This window comes from Lactuca sativa, chromosome 8 (assembly GCF_002870075.4).
Source record: "Lactuca sativa cultivar Salinas chromosome 8, Lsat_Salinas_v11, whole genome shotgun sequence".
NCBI classification, from domain to species: Eukaryota; Viridiplantae; Streptophyta; class Magnoliopsida; order Asterales; family Asteraceae; genus Lactuca; species Lactuca sativa.
Window position 1 is genome coordinate 252,167,194 of NC_056630.2, and position 14,046 is coordinate 252,181,239.

The 14,046-nt window shown below is 36.2% G+C and overlaps 1 protein-coding gene across 1 annotated transcript; it reads right to left on the bottom strand.

The window, feature by feature from the left end:
* Positions 1-4,514: 4,514 nt before the first annotated feature.
* LOC111900945 (uncharacterized) lies at positions 4,515-5,630 on the bottom strand. The gene is made up of 3 exons (XM_023896813.1): positions 5,562-5,630; positions 5,014-5,162; positions 4,515-4,923 (listed from the first exon to the last, which is right to left on the bottom strand). The coding sequence occupies exons 1-3, from the start codon at positions 5,628-5,630 to the stop codon at positions 4,515-4,517; spliced, it is 627 nt and encodes a 208-aa protein (XP_023752581.1).
* Between the last annotated feature and the right edge of the window lie 8,416 nt (positions 5,631-14,046).

Sequence of the window (14,046 nt, forward strand, 5' to 3'; positions counted from 1 at the left end):
CTTGTTCTTGATGATGGAAGCTATGATGTCGATAGGTTCGGATGATTCAGTAACAGAACTCGATTTTTTTTTAAATCGTTATATGTGAGATTGTTTGAAGATTGAATGATTGTACAATCGCTTTCCAAGTTCATCGACATGACGAAATTGAATTCAATGTGCGAAGGGTATGGGAATATGGAACGAGATGAAAATTGATTTAAATGTGCGAACTGGGAAATCAATGTTTACAACAGAACGAAACTTTGATTTTGGAAATTGAAGGAGAATGCAAAGTTGATTAATACTGTATTTCAGTTCGCATAAGGGTTGATTTGGGATCGATAGTCGATGGGTCTGTAAAAGCAAAGTCGACTGGGAAGAATACTCGTTTATGATTGGGAAGTCAATTGTAATCAATGATCGAAGCTTGGATGTCGACTGGATTGAATGAAAAGCGAATGAATGGCTGATGGATGTAATTTTGAAGGCTATGATTTTGCGAAAATATAACAATCGAGTATTCGCATTTATGGATTGGTTTCGCATTTGTGTGAATAAAAAATTGGGTTCGCATATATAGAAGTGATATGGAGTTCGCATCTGGGAGCAGTTCGCATATAAAAATGTTCGCATTTGTGATATGGAGGTCAAAAATTCACATGTGAAGAATGAATATGCGAAGCACCCATTCAATGAAGAAGAAAGCTATTAGTTTCGCATTTGATCCTTTATATTTCACGAAATGACAAAAGTAGCCCAACTTCGCAAGTTTGAAGAACATGCAGAAATTTTCAAAACGAGTACCTGCAATTTCGCATTTTGGCAACAAATATCCAACTTCGCATATGGGTAATAAAAGCTGAAAAAATTGCAGAATTTTCAATTTTGGTCCTTGCAATTTGTGCGAATTTATGCTTTATGCCCGGTTTCGCAAATGGGCTAGAGTTTCGCATATTTGATTGTTTTAGGCGCAACGGGTCCCTGCAAGTTTCAGAAAGAGACAATATCTACCCGGTTTTTGAAAAATCTTGCAACTTTCACCCAAAAAGTCAAAAATTTTCATAAATTGAAAATTTTTTGTGGCTTTTTCGTGATTGTTTTTCCGTGCAAGATTTTTGATGATTCATTTTTGGTACACATCAAGGGGGAGTATTGTATTGTCTATTCCTCGGGCGCTTCTCATCCTTAGTGGGTTTTATAATCATTTTTTGATTATAAAAATGGGGAGAATGATTGGTATTCGAAGCTTCTCGGGTTTGTCGAATATTCATTTGCGGATTTGAAGACCGGTGTTACTTCGAGGGGGGGTTTGGTCTTAATCGCGCTAGCTCGTTGGAGATTAAAGTCGGACATCCAATCCTAACTTTGAGGGGGAGAATGTTAGGGTGCAAAGTCATGCTTGGATGTAGTGTTTTAGGCTTTCCTCTTTGTATGTGTAAATGGGTTGAGTCTTTCCTATAAATAGGAAGTGAGTGACTCCCATTATGTAAGAATCCATTTGGAGTGTTAGACTAGAAAGAGAAATTTTGTACAAACCCATTTGTATATTCTTTCTAGATCTAATAAGAGCTTACAAAGATTTATTTACTCCTTGTGTTCTTGAATTTGTATGATGAATCACTAGATCTTTCTAATTCCGCACATGCCATCATAATCAACACCACTACACATTTTCACAAAATCGAATTTGTCATTTGACCAATGAAGTCGAGTTCATTTGTTGCTCTTAGAAAGTCTAGCACTCAAAATAGGAATGTCTAATGATTCACACCCAAAAGACTAAAATCTTATAAACTTCTAGAGAGAGGTGAGCATGGGGGGATCCAATGTAGAGCCCGGGGTAGCCCGGGATACCCCTCAAAAAAATTTCGGTAGTGTAATTCTTTTTAGCAAAATTTCGATATGGTGTATATATATGTTTCCCTTCACTTATAAACCCAAACAAACATGTGGTTTGGTGGATAAGGTGCTAGCATATTGAAGTAGAGGTCTAAGGATCAAATCTCCCTCCTAACATGTTCTTTGTTTACCTTTTATTTTTATTTTCCAAGCTATTCTATCCCACATCGCCAAACACATGTAAATTTAGCCAACTTCGTCTATTATATTAACCTGTTATCTTCATGCTTCATTTGATATCTACTTTTATTCCCACATCGATTCAAGTATCAAAAGATACTTCAACTTCATGTTTATATAACATGACTTTAGGTTATCTAAGGATTCGATTAAGTTTTAGGTTTAAAACCGAAACCGAAGTACCTCGAAAAAAAAATTAGGCCCCTTTACTTTGAACTTGGCTCCGCCACTGGAGGTGAGAGAGGTTGGGAAATCCGAAATTCCAACCTTAGGGAGAGTAAATTTGGTTTTTCTAAAGCCTAGAGGGGTCTTTATATAGTTGTGGTGTTTTCAAGATAAACTTATTTGAATCAATTAAATAATCAAATTTAATCATTATTCATTGTAGCGAGTGCAAGTTTTGGAGTAAAGCGTGTTACAAATGTAAAAGCCTCAATCACAAGTCGTTCGAGTGTGAGAGATAGATAAAAATGTGGAATGTTATTCTTACCACAAGAAAGGTTATATCAGCACGAATTTGCCAAGGAAGAAAAGTGAGATGATATCTATGAATGCTAGTAAGAAGTCGGAATCGGCAAAAGTTGGAGTGTGTGCTTTTCAGTTGACTGTGTAAGAATCTAAATAGCCACATGATTTGGTGTCATGCATAATACCTGTGAACTCTCTTATAGTGTTTTATTTTATTCGGGTGCATATTTTTCTTTTGTGTCTCATGATTTCCGAAAGAAATTTGATATGCCTTTAGTAGTTATATATATATATATATATATATATATATATATATATATATATATATATATATATATATATATATATATATATATATAGTAGACGTAGCATGTTATGGTACATCAAGGTTACCCGATAGAAATAGACAGAAATATTTGAAGCAAAACTATTGTCGATAAGGGTGAAAGGTTCGATTTGGTGAATGGAATGGATTTGATTTCAAAATATCATGCAAAAAATTTCATTGATAGTAAGATCGTATCCTTGAGAACTTCAGAGGGAAATAGTGGTTTACGGAGAAAATAATTGTAGAATGCAAAGTATAGCACAATAGTTAAAGCTTAAAAGTGGATAAGTAAAGGTTGTGAGTCATTTTTAGCGTGTGTTTTGGATACAAGAAAAGAAAAGAAGAAGTTAGAAAATGTAAAGGTAGTTCGTGATTTTATGGAAGTTTTTCCAGACGAGTTGTGCAACGGCCCGGAAATCCTCCTATTAATGATGTCAACTTTTCGTTGCTTGAATATTAATTGTTGTAAAGCTATTTGATTCTAAGAGAGTATAAATGAAATAAGTTAATTAAAAGGGTGTTAATTAATACCTAAAAGATTTAATAAATATATTCAAAAGATATATGGTCTTTGTGGGAAGATAGGGTGTATGTAAATCATAAAAATTGTATAAATGATGTTTAAGGGATGAAATGTCAACTAAGGAAACTTAATTTGTCAAGTTATTAGGGTTAGGGGTGCTTAGAATTAAATTATGGAAGTAGAGGGGCTATTTTAAAAAATTGCTTATACCCCCCCCCCCCCCCCCCCCCGCGTGGGGAATGGGATCAACAGGTTGTATAGGGTCGTCCGTTTATTTTGTGACTTGTTTAAATATGTGATCACGAAGATTCACATCTAGAAGCCCATGGGGCAGCGCCGTCATTCACAAAAGAAGAAAAGGATACGAGAGAAAAATTAGAGAAAGTGGAGCGAGGGAGAGATGGACGAAGAGAAGGAGAACCAGAAGGTTAAGGTTGCGTCGAGAGGAAGAAAGGCAACAGTAGGCTGTCAAAATTGAGAAGAAGAAAGGAGAAGAATTTGATCCAAATGAAGGCTTGGTTGTGAATCTCATTTGTTAGGTAAACCATTGAACTTTTCCTTCTTTTTTCTTCTTTTTTTTGTATTTGATTCAAACCGAGAATCACCATGGTCATTGCCCATGGCTACCATCCAGACACTTGTTTCTACCATTATAAGGTGGAAAATGGTGGTTTACTTTCCATCTTGAAAGCCTTTAATACGTTCCCAGGTAAACCTAAGAACTTAACCTGCTATTTGAGCCACAAGGAACTCCTAAAACACTTCAAGGCTTCTTTTATTTAATTGATAACTCAAACAAAATTTGTGGAGCACTATTTATAGGGTCTTGCTAAAAAATAATTCTAAAATAACTCAAATAGCTAGCAATGCGATCCTATAACAAATAAAGACTGAATTTAAAACATAAGTATCCTATTCTAAGCTAGTCCTGTTGTGCCTTTGATAGACTTGACCAAACCGACTTGTTTGGGTCGTAACATCACTCCCCTCCTAAACAACCACCTTGTCCTCAAGGTGAAAATCCGGAAATTATTGTTGTATCATGTCAAAAAAATTCCCATGTAGCCTCATAAGTTGGTAAATCCTTCTACATGATCAAAACCTCCCGTCACGGACCCCCTCCACCTGCTTTGGCTATAGCAAAACTTCCATATCCGTGGTCAGTGTAGCGGGTAAGCTGGGAAGAGCCAACTGATTCCCAATAGCCTTCTTCAATTGAGAAATGTGGAAAACATCATGTATTTTCGATGTTTCTGAAAGCTTCAAACAATAAGCCACCTTACCAATTCTTTCCAACACCTTAAAGGGACCAAAATAATGGGATGGTAGTTTCTCATTAACCCGACGAGCCACCAAATGTTGCCTATACAAATGTAGCTTGAGAAAAACTTTATCCCCAACTGAAAACTCCTCATCTTTGTGATGCAAGTCAGCCTTAGTCTTCATCAGCTGTTGAGCACGCAATAAATACCCTTTTAAATCCCATAAAACGACATCTCGTGCCTCCAAATACTCCTTTATAGTACCCACCAAAGTCTGTTGGCTGACATAGTAAACCAAGTGGGGAGGATCTTGACCATACAGAATCTAGAATGGAGTGGTGTTTGTTGAAGTGTGGAAAGACGAATTATACCAGAACTCCGCCCAAGACAGCCACTTAGCCCATTTCTTTGGAGAATATGACACAAAAAAATGGAGGTAGGTTTCTAAACACATGTTTACTACCTCTGACTGATCATCCGTTTGTGGGTGGTAAGCGTTGCTCCTCTTCAGCTTCGTACCCTGCAACGAAAAAGTTCACGCCAAAAAAGACTAAAAAAACTTTGTCCAGATTAGAGACAATGGTTTTTGGCATGCCATGTAAACGAACAACCTCCCTTAAAAAAACTGAAGCCACTAAGAAAGTCGTATACGAGTGTTTTAGCGGAATAAAATGGGAGTATTTGCTTAACCGATCTACCACCACAAAAATAACAGAATACCCATCCGACTCAGGAAGACTTGTAATGAAGTCCATAGTAACCTCCGACCAAACTTTATTTGGTAATTCAAGAGGCTGCAACAACCCGCTTGGCGCCGTGGTGGAATATTTCTAACGTTGAAATATCACATTGTGCGACCATCCTAGCTATGTCTCCCTTCATCCCGGACCAAAACAGCTCTCTAGCCATTTGATGATACCTTTTTTGGACTCTCAAATGCCCTCCCATTGAGCTGCCATGAAACTCGTGAAATAGATTTAGAACCCATGACGAGTTGCGGTTCAAAACTAGCCGACCTTTAAACAACAGTCGGTTGTTGTCACCGAAAACCCAGCTGGTACCTGTTGACCCGTACTAACACGACGTCTGAGATCGACTAACTCGGTATCATATTCAATATCCTACCACAGCCTTCCGCAATAAATCTTGCAACCCATCTCTTGTGCTTCAAACTCCACCTCATGCTTTCTTAACAACGCATCTGTTGCATTGTTCTCTCAGCCCGGGCGGTACTCGACGTCAAAATTATAGCCCAAAAGTTTGGACAACCACTTCTGATGATCTTCAGTCACGACTCTTTGCTCAAGCAAAATTTTTAGACTCCGTTGATCGGTTCAGACTACAACTCGTCGTCCGAAGTAAGTATGGTCTCCGTTTTTGGATCGCAAAAACGATCTCCATTAACTCGTGTTTGTACACCGACTTCAAAGGAGCCCTGGTATCCAAAACATGACTATAATAGGCTATTGGACGACCATCCTGCATTAGCACCGCTCCCAACCCAAAACTAGATGCATTGGTTTCCAACACAAATGTCTTATCAAGATCTGGTAACGCCAACATAGGAACTTGTAACACCCCGACTCCCAGGTATATTTTTAAAAAGCTTTATATATTCATTTTATTGAAGAACTCGACGATTTGGAGGCCCCAACTTATCGTTTCAAACCTAGTCAGCCCGCGTGATTTTATGAGGTCTACTCGACGAGTTGGAGGAACCCAACTCCACGAGTATAGGTTGTGCATGGAAACCCTAAATTTTAGGGTATGCGCCCTATTTAAAGAACTTATGGGCCGTTTCTAGCCTCTCTCGTCATCATTACAGCCAGATGAAACCCTAGATCGAGTCCTAAACCCCCATTCTGTGTGTTGAGAGCTTGAAAGGTGTCATTTGTTGATTTTGGAAGGGAAACTTGAAGAGTGAGAAGCTTGGAACGTGAATGAGCTTGTAGATCCAGCATCTACATCGTTTTGGCTACCATTTTAAGGTAACAAGCTATTACCTTGATTATTCTAGTGTTAGATCTCCTTATTCCTTGGTTTAAGGCCATTTTTAGCATATATATGCTGATCATTTTCGGGTATTGGGCATGATCTAAAGTTGCAACTTCAAATCTGGACTCCTCTAAGTCCTTATAGTCATAAAGTTATTGAATTTATCAAGCTTTGGCCCTTCTCTTTGTCTTAAACCTCTCCTTTAGCTTGGTTTTGGCATTTAAGACCTTGCATGTGTTGGATAAGGTGTCTAAGTCCGTAACTATATTTGGTATGTACTTAACCCGATTTAGCATGGTCCATTTGGGTTGCACTTCACCAGAACAATTTGGACTTTGAGAAGAGGATATGTATGATTTATTAATATATTATTAGTTATAATATATTAATATGAAATCATATTATTTAATTGATATTGATCAATAACTAATTTGGAATTAATTTGTGGTCAAAAGAGACTAATTAAATATAGAGGGATTGATTGTGTATATCATTCATTCTTATAATGTGGGCGAATGATCCATGATTCCTTATATTGGGCTTAACCCATGTGGTGACCCATGGATGCTTCATGGAGGTTGAAACCCATGGATCATGAGGAATGTGGAAAGTCATGAGTTACATGGTGTAACCCTAATGTGCACACCATATAAGAAGCCCTTTGGTTCAAGAAAATGGCACCTAGTGTATACACAAAGGAGTGGCCGATTTTTGTGAGCATTAGAGTTCTCTTCCAAGTTCCAAAATGTTAATGGTGATTTGTGATTCCACTTGAGGCATTCACATTATTGGTGCTAAGCTCTTAAAGCTCCAAGCAATAAGCCACAACAAAAGGTATGTTTCCTAACTTGTTTTATTTACTATGTATTAAAGTTTTGTATGCTAGTTAGGGTAATACCTTGGAAACTTCAAGTTTGCATGTATAATAGTGAAAACATAGTAGTTAGGGTTGCATGGACACCTTAGTAGTGTTAGAATGTTCAAAACCCTTCAGCATGCACGTAAAGTTTGAAATTTTACGTGGAATCTGATGGATTGTAGCCATAAGAACATCATATGTGCTCATGCAAACCCTAATGCTTGGATCTAGGTTTCTCTATTGTACATGCAATTCATCCAAGACTTTAAACCCTAGATCTAGCATGTGATAATCAATATTAACATAAGAATGGGGTTTAGATCTTACCTTGATTGTTATATAGCAATAACAATCTTAAATCTTCCTTGTAATGGCTTTAGAAAGCTTAGAGTCACAAGTGTCACTCCTCTAATGGCTCACAAACACCAAGAGCAAGAGTATGAAGAAGGAGTAGAGGAGAGACACCCAAAACTGGCTGGAAACCCTAATGAAACTCTTAGCCACGTTTTTGGTGCCCTAGGGATCCTTAAATAGTGAGGCTATTAGGGTTATCTAACAAGGAAACCCTAATTTGAGTGCTTAGGCCCTAACCAGGCCATGGACTCCCTCCTTAGAGGCCTTGGACGATTTCTAATGGGTTTCCCCATAGAATTCGTCCACTCCATCCTCTATGGAGTCCATTAGTCCAATATTCAACTATCACACAATTGACAGTTCTAGTCCCTTAAGTTTAATTAATATCTTTTAGCCACAAAATTAATTATTAATTAATTATTGACTAATATTAATTGAACAATATGATTTCCCCTTTAATATATTATTCTCATAATATATTAATAAATCATAATTAATCCTCTCTCTCCATAATTCATCCTATCAAGTTGCTTTGGTGAAGGCAACCCAAAAGGACCATGCACCATCGGGTCAAGTACATACCAAAATAGTTATGGACTTAGACACTAATCCAACAGTCTCCCACTTGGATAAGTCTAATAACTATTCTGCGTATGACTTCAGATCTTGATCCGCAATCATAGCTTTCAAAAGCCGCTGTCAACTCTGATCTTATCAGATACGCGTCCTTTAGATAAGGGATCATATATTCTTCCATTCTAGACATCGTATAGACTGAGACATGGATTTAAATCATTCTCTTTATTTATGTGTTGTTTCCCGATTTCCGATTTATGACGGCTGACAACAGACTACAATTGAACACATCAAATTAGTCTCGGCTTGGCCAAGCGCTTAGGGTGTCATCACTAAATCATCGAGGGGCCCACAGATATCGCTTTCATCCCACTTTGGATAAAAGGAACGGATAAACTTTGATTCAATGCTTGCTTGCACTCACTCACTGAATCACACACAACAATATGTTTTATAACACCAAGTTACTGGTACGTTTACATATTATCAATGTGTAACCGACTCGCAAGATACAACTCACACATCTCAGTTTCAAGAATATACGATGTTATCGTCTCACCAATCACTCGTGATAAACTCCATGAAGTGATCCAAGTGAGCGTGGGTTTAATCCAATGCTCAAATCATATTCATAAGCACTCATGAACGTTGTAGCAAACATTTTCTTATGTCTAATACACTTTAGACAATCCACACACCAATTCACGATAGTCTTCATTCATACATACTTCCAACATATGAACGACTGTGGACCGTTCGAATAATTTGATTATTCTGAAATAATTTAATTATTCAGGAAGTCAAAACATGCAAAGTGAAACACAAGAATAATACTAATCCCATATGGCCCCGAAATTTGGGTATAAATAAAACATTTTATTTAATTACCATATTGATTACTCATTATTTGTTGTTTCGGGTAATCAACTTCTTACTTGAATTATGACAACAATTGTCCCATGCTCTTAGCATGCACACTATCTTTACATATGGTCCTTACTTTGTGAAATAGTATAATTGAATAACATTTTCAGTCACATTCATTTCACAATTCCTAATCCATTAGTGTAAAAATACAAAATTCTTGCCACTACTAGAATATGTTAGATTCTAACATTTTATGCAACGATCATTTCATAATGTCACGACACAAAAGTCACCATGACTCGGCCAACGAAATTACAAAATGCTCTATTGGAGATTGTTACAAGACAATTCCATAGTCATGAAGTCTCATATTCAAAGTACATTCCTTTGAACATCCTTCTTGCATAAAAGTTTCTAATCTAAACATTGATTCTCGATATCCATATTTTCCATATGACAATTCATTGTAAATAGAATCTTATATATTCATAATAATGTCAATATGATCCATCCATGACTATACTTTCAACTGTTCACAAGCGACCAATCCTTGGCAAACCTTAGATTGTCCTTGGCAGTTGTTTAATTATTTTAGTCAAAACTGGTTCTATTTCCTTTTTCCCTCTAAATGCCCCAGGCATTTGGAAAATTTTTAGAACGGTCGAATATTATAGCATATGCAATTGATTCTATATCCGAAGTGTATGGGATGCAATTCATAATAAAAACATGATACTTTACCAGTTTCTTACTATAATATTGTCATAATATTTCTATTTGTCGTGTTCTAAAAAATTCGAACTATGAAGAGGGATGCTGTAATCATAATCGTATTTTGAGAATGCAAATAATAAATATACACCTGACTAAATACAATTAAATTTCTTGATCTAAGCTTTTAGATTGAAAACGACGTATAACATTTTCTCCCTTAATTATAGCAAAAACATCTCTTCAACCCCTGCAACCTTGCAAAGTGAAACTTTTGTTTTTCTATAATTAATATTGCCAACTTGCAATACTTAAATAATAATCATGCTCCCACTAACATGATGATTATATTCATTCCAGCATAACCCTTATGCTCCCACTAGCTTTGACACGTATTTAGGAACCAGCTAAACTTCTAGGAATCAATACTTATAGACTTCCAAAGTTCATTGTTTCTAATACGATATGCTTCGATAAGCCTTTATCTAAGCTTCTCAAAATCACACACCTTTCCTTAGACAACTAATATGTGTGTCTAAACTAATTTAGAACTTATCTTACTAAGTCCTAAATGTTCAGACTAATTGCCAAATTTCACAATTCGAACTATGAAAAAGGATGTCGTAATTATAATCAAATTTGAGAATGCAATTTACATAGTTGCTATCTCCTTAAAATCTTTCTTAGTGAAAGCATTCCATCACAATCATTTTCATGAAGGAGAGGAACCTTATGACACTTAGATTTTATGGTGTATGTGTTCCTATCCATGTGAATTTGCCATTACCATAATCGAAAGATAATGTTTGTGGCAAATTCAAACTCTTATGGATAGAACTTGTTCATTCTTAATTTCTTGCCATCAAGGGTCCCACCACTGCTTCCAAGTTATCTAGCAGCTCACCTATGCCAGTCAATGTACTTTCATTGAACAAGGTGTTTTCCCTTATGCAACCTATTGAGAATTCGTAGAACTCATATGCATAATCACTCAGCTGGATTGACACAAAATAAAATTTGTCAACACAATAGGTTACAAACCCCAAGTCGTGTGCTAGTGTTTAATAATATGTTTACTCTTGATTAGTTCTTGAAACTTTTCAAGATCATTTAGACTCCCACTTACCTCTTGACATATAAGATTCTCTTATGAAGAAACATTTCTTCACAAAACAAATATCCAAGAGTTAGTGTGTGTCTATATCAAGACATTACACACATTTGGTTTTAGTTTGTCTTTGTCATCTCCATGACATCACAACTTATCAATTTCAAACATCAAGAGTAAGAAAACAATTTTCTACTTCACATTTGATGAGTGTGTGTCACTCAATTCACAATCTTGGAGTATGATTCTAAGACTTGATTTTGGAACAAGGTATGAATCAACCTTTTGATTTAACCATTTCAACAATTTATGAATCCTCTTCTTATCCATACCAGTGCACTAAGATGTCATTAGAGGATCAATTGTGATATGGTTCTTAATCATTAAGATGATCATAAAAATCGATACAAAAGTACTCTCCCTTCTTCTTAGATTGGAGAAACTTTTATCTTTCTGCCTAATTGATTCTTCTCATTCGTTCTGCCATTTCATTGAAACTTTTCAATGATTCAGAATTCAACTTAATCTTGTAAGCACAACCACATTTACTAGACTTTTAGTAAATCATGACGAATAGTCTTATTGTTATTTGTGGTGGGGTTGACTAGTGCACAACATTGTGTTCTATTCCTTTAGTCTTTTACTTGAATCACATACTTGTGTGATCAAGGAATTAGTCTTAATTTCCTAAGTACCAAGATTTCCATACATCACATGATTCAAATCATATGATTCCAAGTTTCTGTCCAATTGAAACTTGGGTGATGAGAATCTTTCCTTACTTAGAAAATTTTGTCACTACCATAAATAACATAACTAAGAATCACATCCATTTATAGAAATACACAAACATCTATTTTTTGATTTCATTGCAAGGATATACATAAATAAGATAAATCAAAATTTATTTTATTCATAAAAGTAGCAGAAAACATGTCCTTACAATGCAAGATTAACTGAAAAACTATGTAATCAAATATTCCTAACAATTCTATCATAACTTTCTAAGCTCAAAATCTGATCTTCGAATCCATGCGATCATGATCCATTTCTTCGTGATAAAACTCATCTTGCTCTTCCATCAAGCTTCCTTTCTTTTCACTGATCCTGCAAAACATTCAAATGCAATCTTATCACATTATGTATTTAGAATCAATGAATAATAACTTAATGGAGTTAGATAGTGGAGTTTACCTGAAGTAGAGCCATACGTCTTGACTCTCCCATCTCTTAGATCTCTCAGGTATACTGGGCAGCTTCGTCTCCAATGCCCCTTCTCTTGGCAATAAAAGCAAATTGACTCTTTTGGAACAGCACACGGAACTGCTTAAGACTTTGCCTTTCTCTTATGATTAAACTTTTTGACCATGGCATGCCTTTCATTGCCATTGTCTGTATCCATAGAGGTCTAGAAGGAAGATCCACCGATCAACTTTGCTTTTCCAGTGCGCCAAATCATTGCTGATTCAGCAGCAATAAGCAAATAGGTGAGATCGATGAGGGTCACGTCGTTGTCTATCATATAGTACTCTCTTACGAACTCACTATATGAGTCAGGAAGCGACTGAAGAACCCAGTCAACATCCAATTTCTCACAGACAACGGGTCCCAACATCCTTAACCTATCAATGTGTGACTTCATCTCTAGGATGTGTGCACACACTAACTTTCCTTCGTCATGTTTACTTGTCAAAAGGGCTTGAGTGAGCTTGAACTTTTCAAGCCTTTGAACTTGTGGGTTAGGAAGAACAATAGGAGAAGGTGGAGGAAGTGAAGCATGATCTCGTGTTCCTCGATCGAATCGTAGAATATCATCTTTATGTGGAAAGCTTGTTCCATGGGATTTGGGAAGACCATAGTTGTCATACTTTGACATCTACAAAACGGGAGAAAAATTCAAGTTAGTTGATTGATTGAGTCCTTAATAAATCACCCAAATGAGACATTAAGGCTAGGACCCAACACAATATTCCACAACTTAGGAGAGGGATGTCGTAACCCAAATTGCAAAATATTTGAAGGTAAGTGGATGACGATTCACTAATTTTTCACCATGAAAAATGAAAAAGAGATTAGGTTTTAAATGTATTGAAAAACTCCTAGATCTTTTGAGATTCATTGAACTTTTCAATGGCATGTTTAAATCTCGATATGCCCCTCGATTTGTGACTGGGATGCCGAGGATCACAAAACAGGGTGTGAATAACCATGCAAACTTACATGGTACCCCCAATGTTACAGTCACCTATTCGATGTGCCGGTTAACCACACACGCTCCACCGAACTATGGCAAACATTGAGTCACCCTTTGCTACCTTTGCTTAGAACCATTTAGTGTGCCAGTTAACCACACACGCTCCACTAACGCCTTCGCAAGGGTACAAAGTGTAATTTCATGGAATTGCATCAAATTCACTTTTGCCTAAAGTAACTAAGATTGGGAATTTTGTATAAAACATTTAGTTACTTTATACTTCATTATACTTTTAATGGAAATGGTTTGCCATATCATACCCGTTCGGCTAATGACCCTCCACCAATCAAGGAAACGGTGGGTGAGAGTGGACACCCATTAAACGGCCATTTTATAGGCCATAACCTTATACCCCCCTTATAGATAGGCTTCGTGAATGTGGCCTACTAACGGTAAGACTAGAAGATTAAGTTATACATATATAATATTAGGCTTTTAATGTTATATATAGTATAAGGGTGTATTTTACACTTTTAAAATACTAGGTGGTCTAATTTAATAAATTATACTTTTAATTTAATTAAATGTAAACCATATCACTATGGATTTATTAACTCTCTTTTAATTATACACTTAATTAATTTAATAAAACCATAAGGGTGCAATTTGAACTTTTTCAAAACTTAGGGTTTTAGAATTTAACATTTTAAAAATTAAGCTTTTTAATTAAAATTTAACAT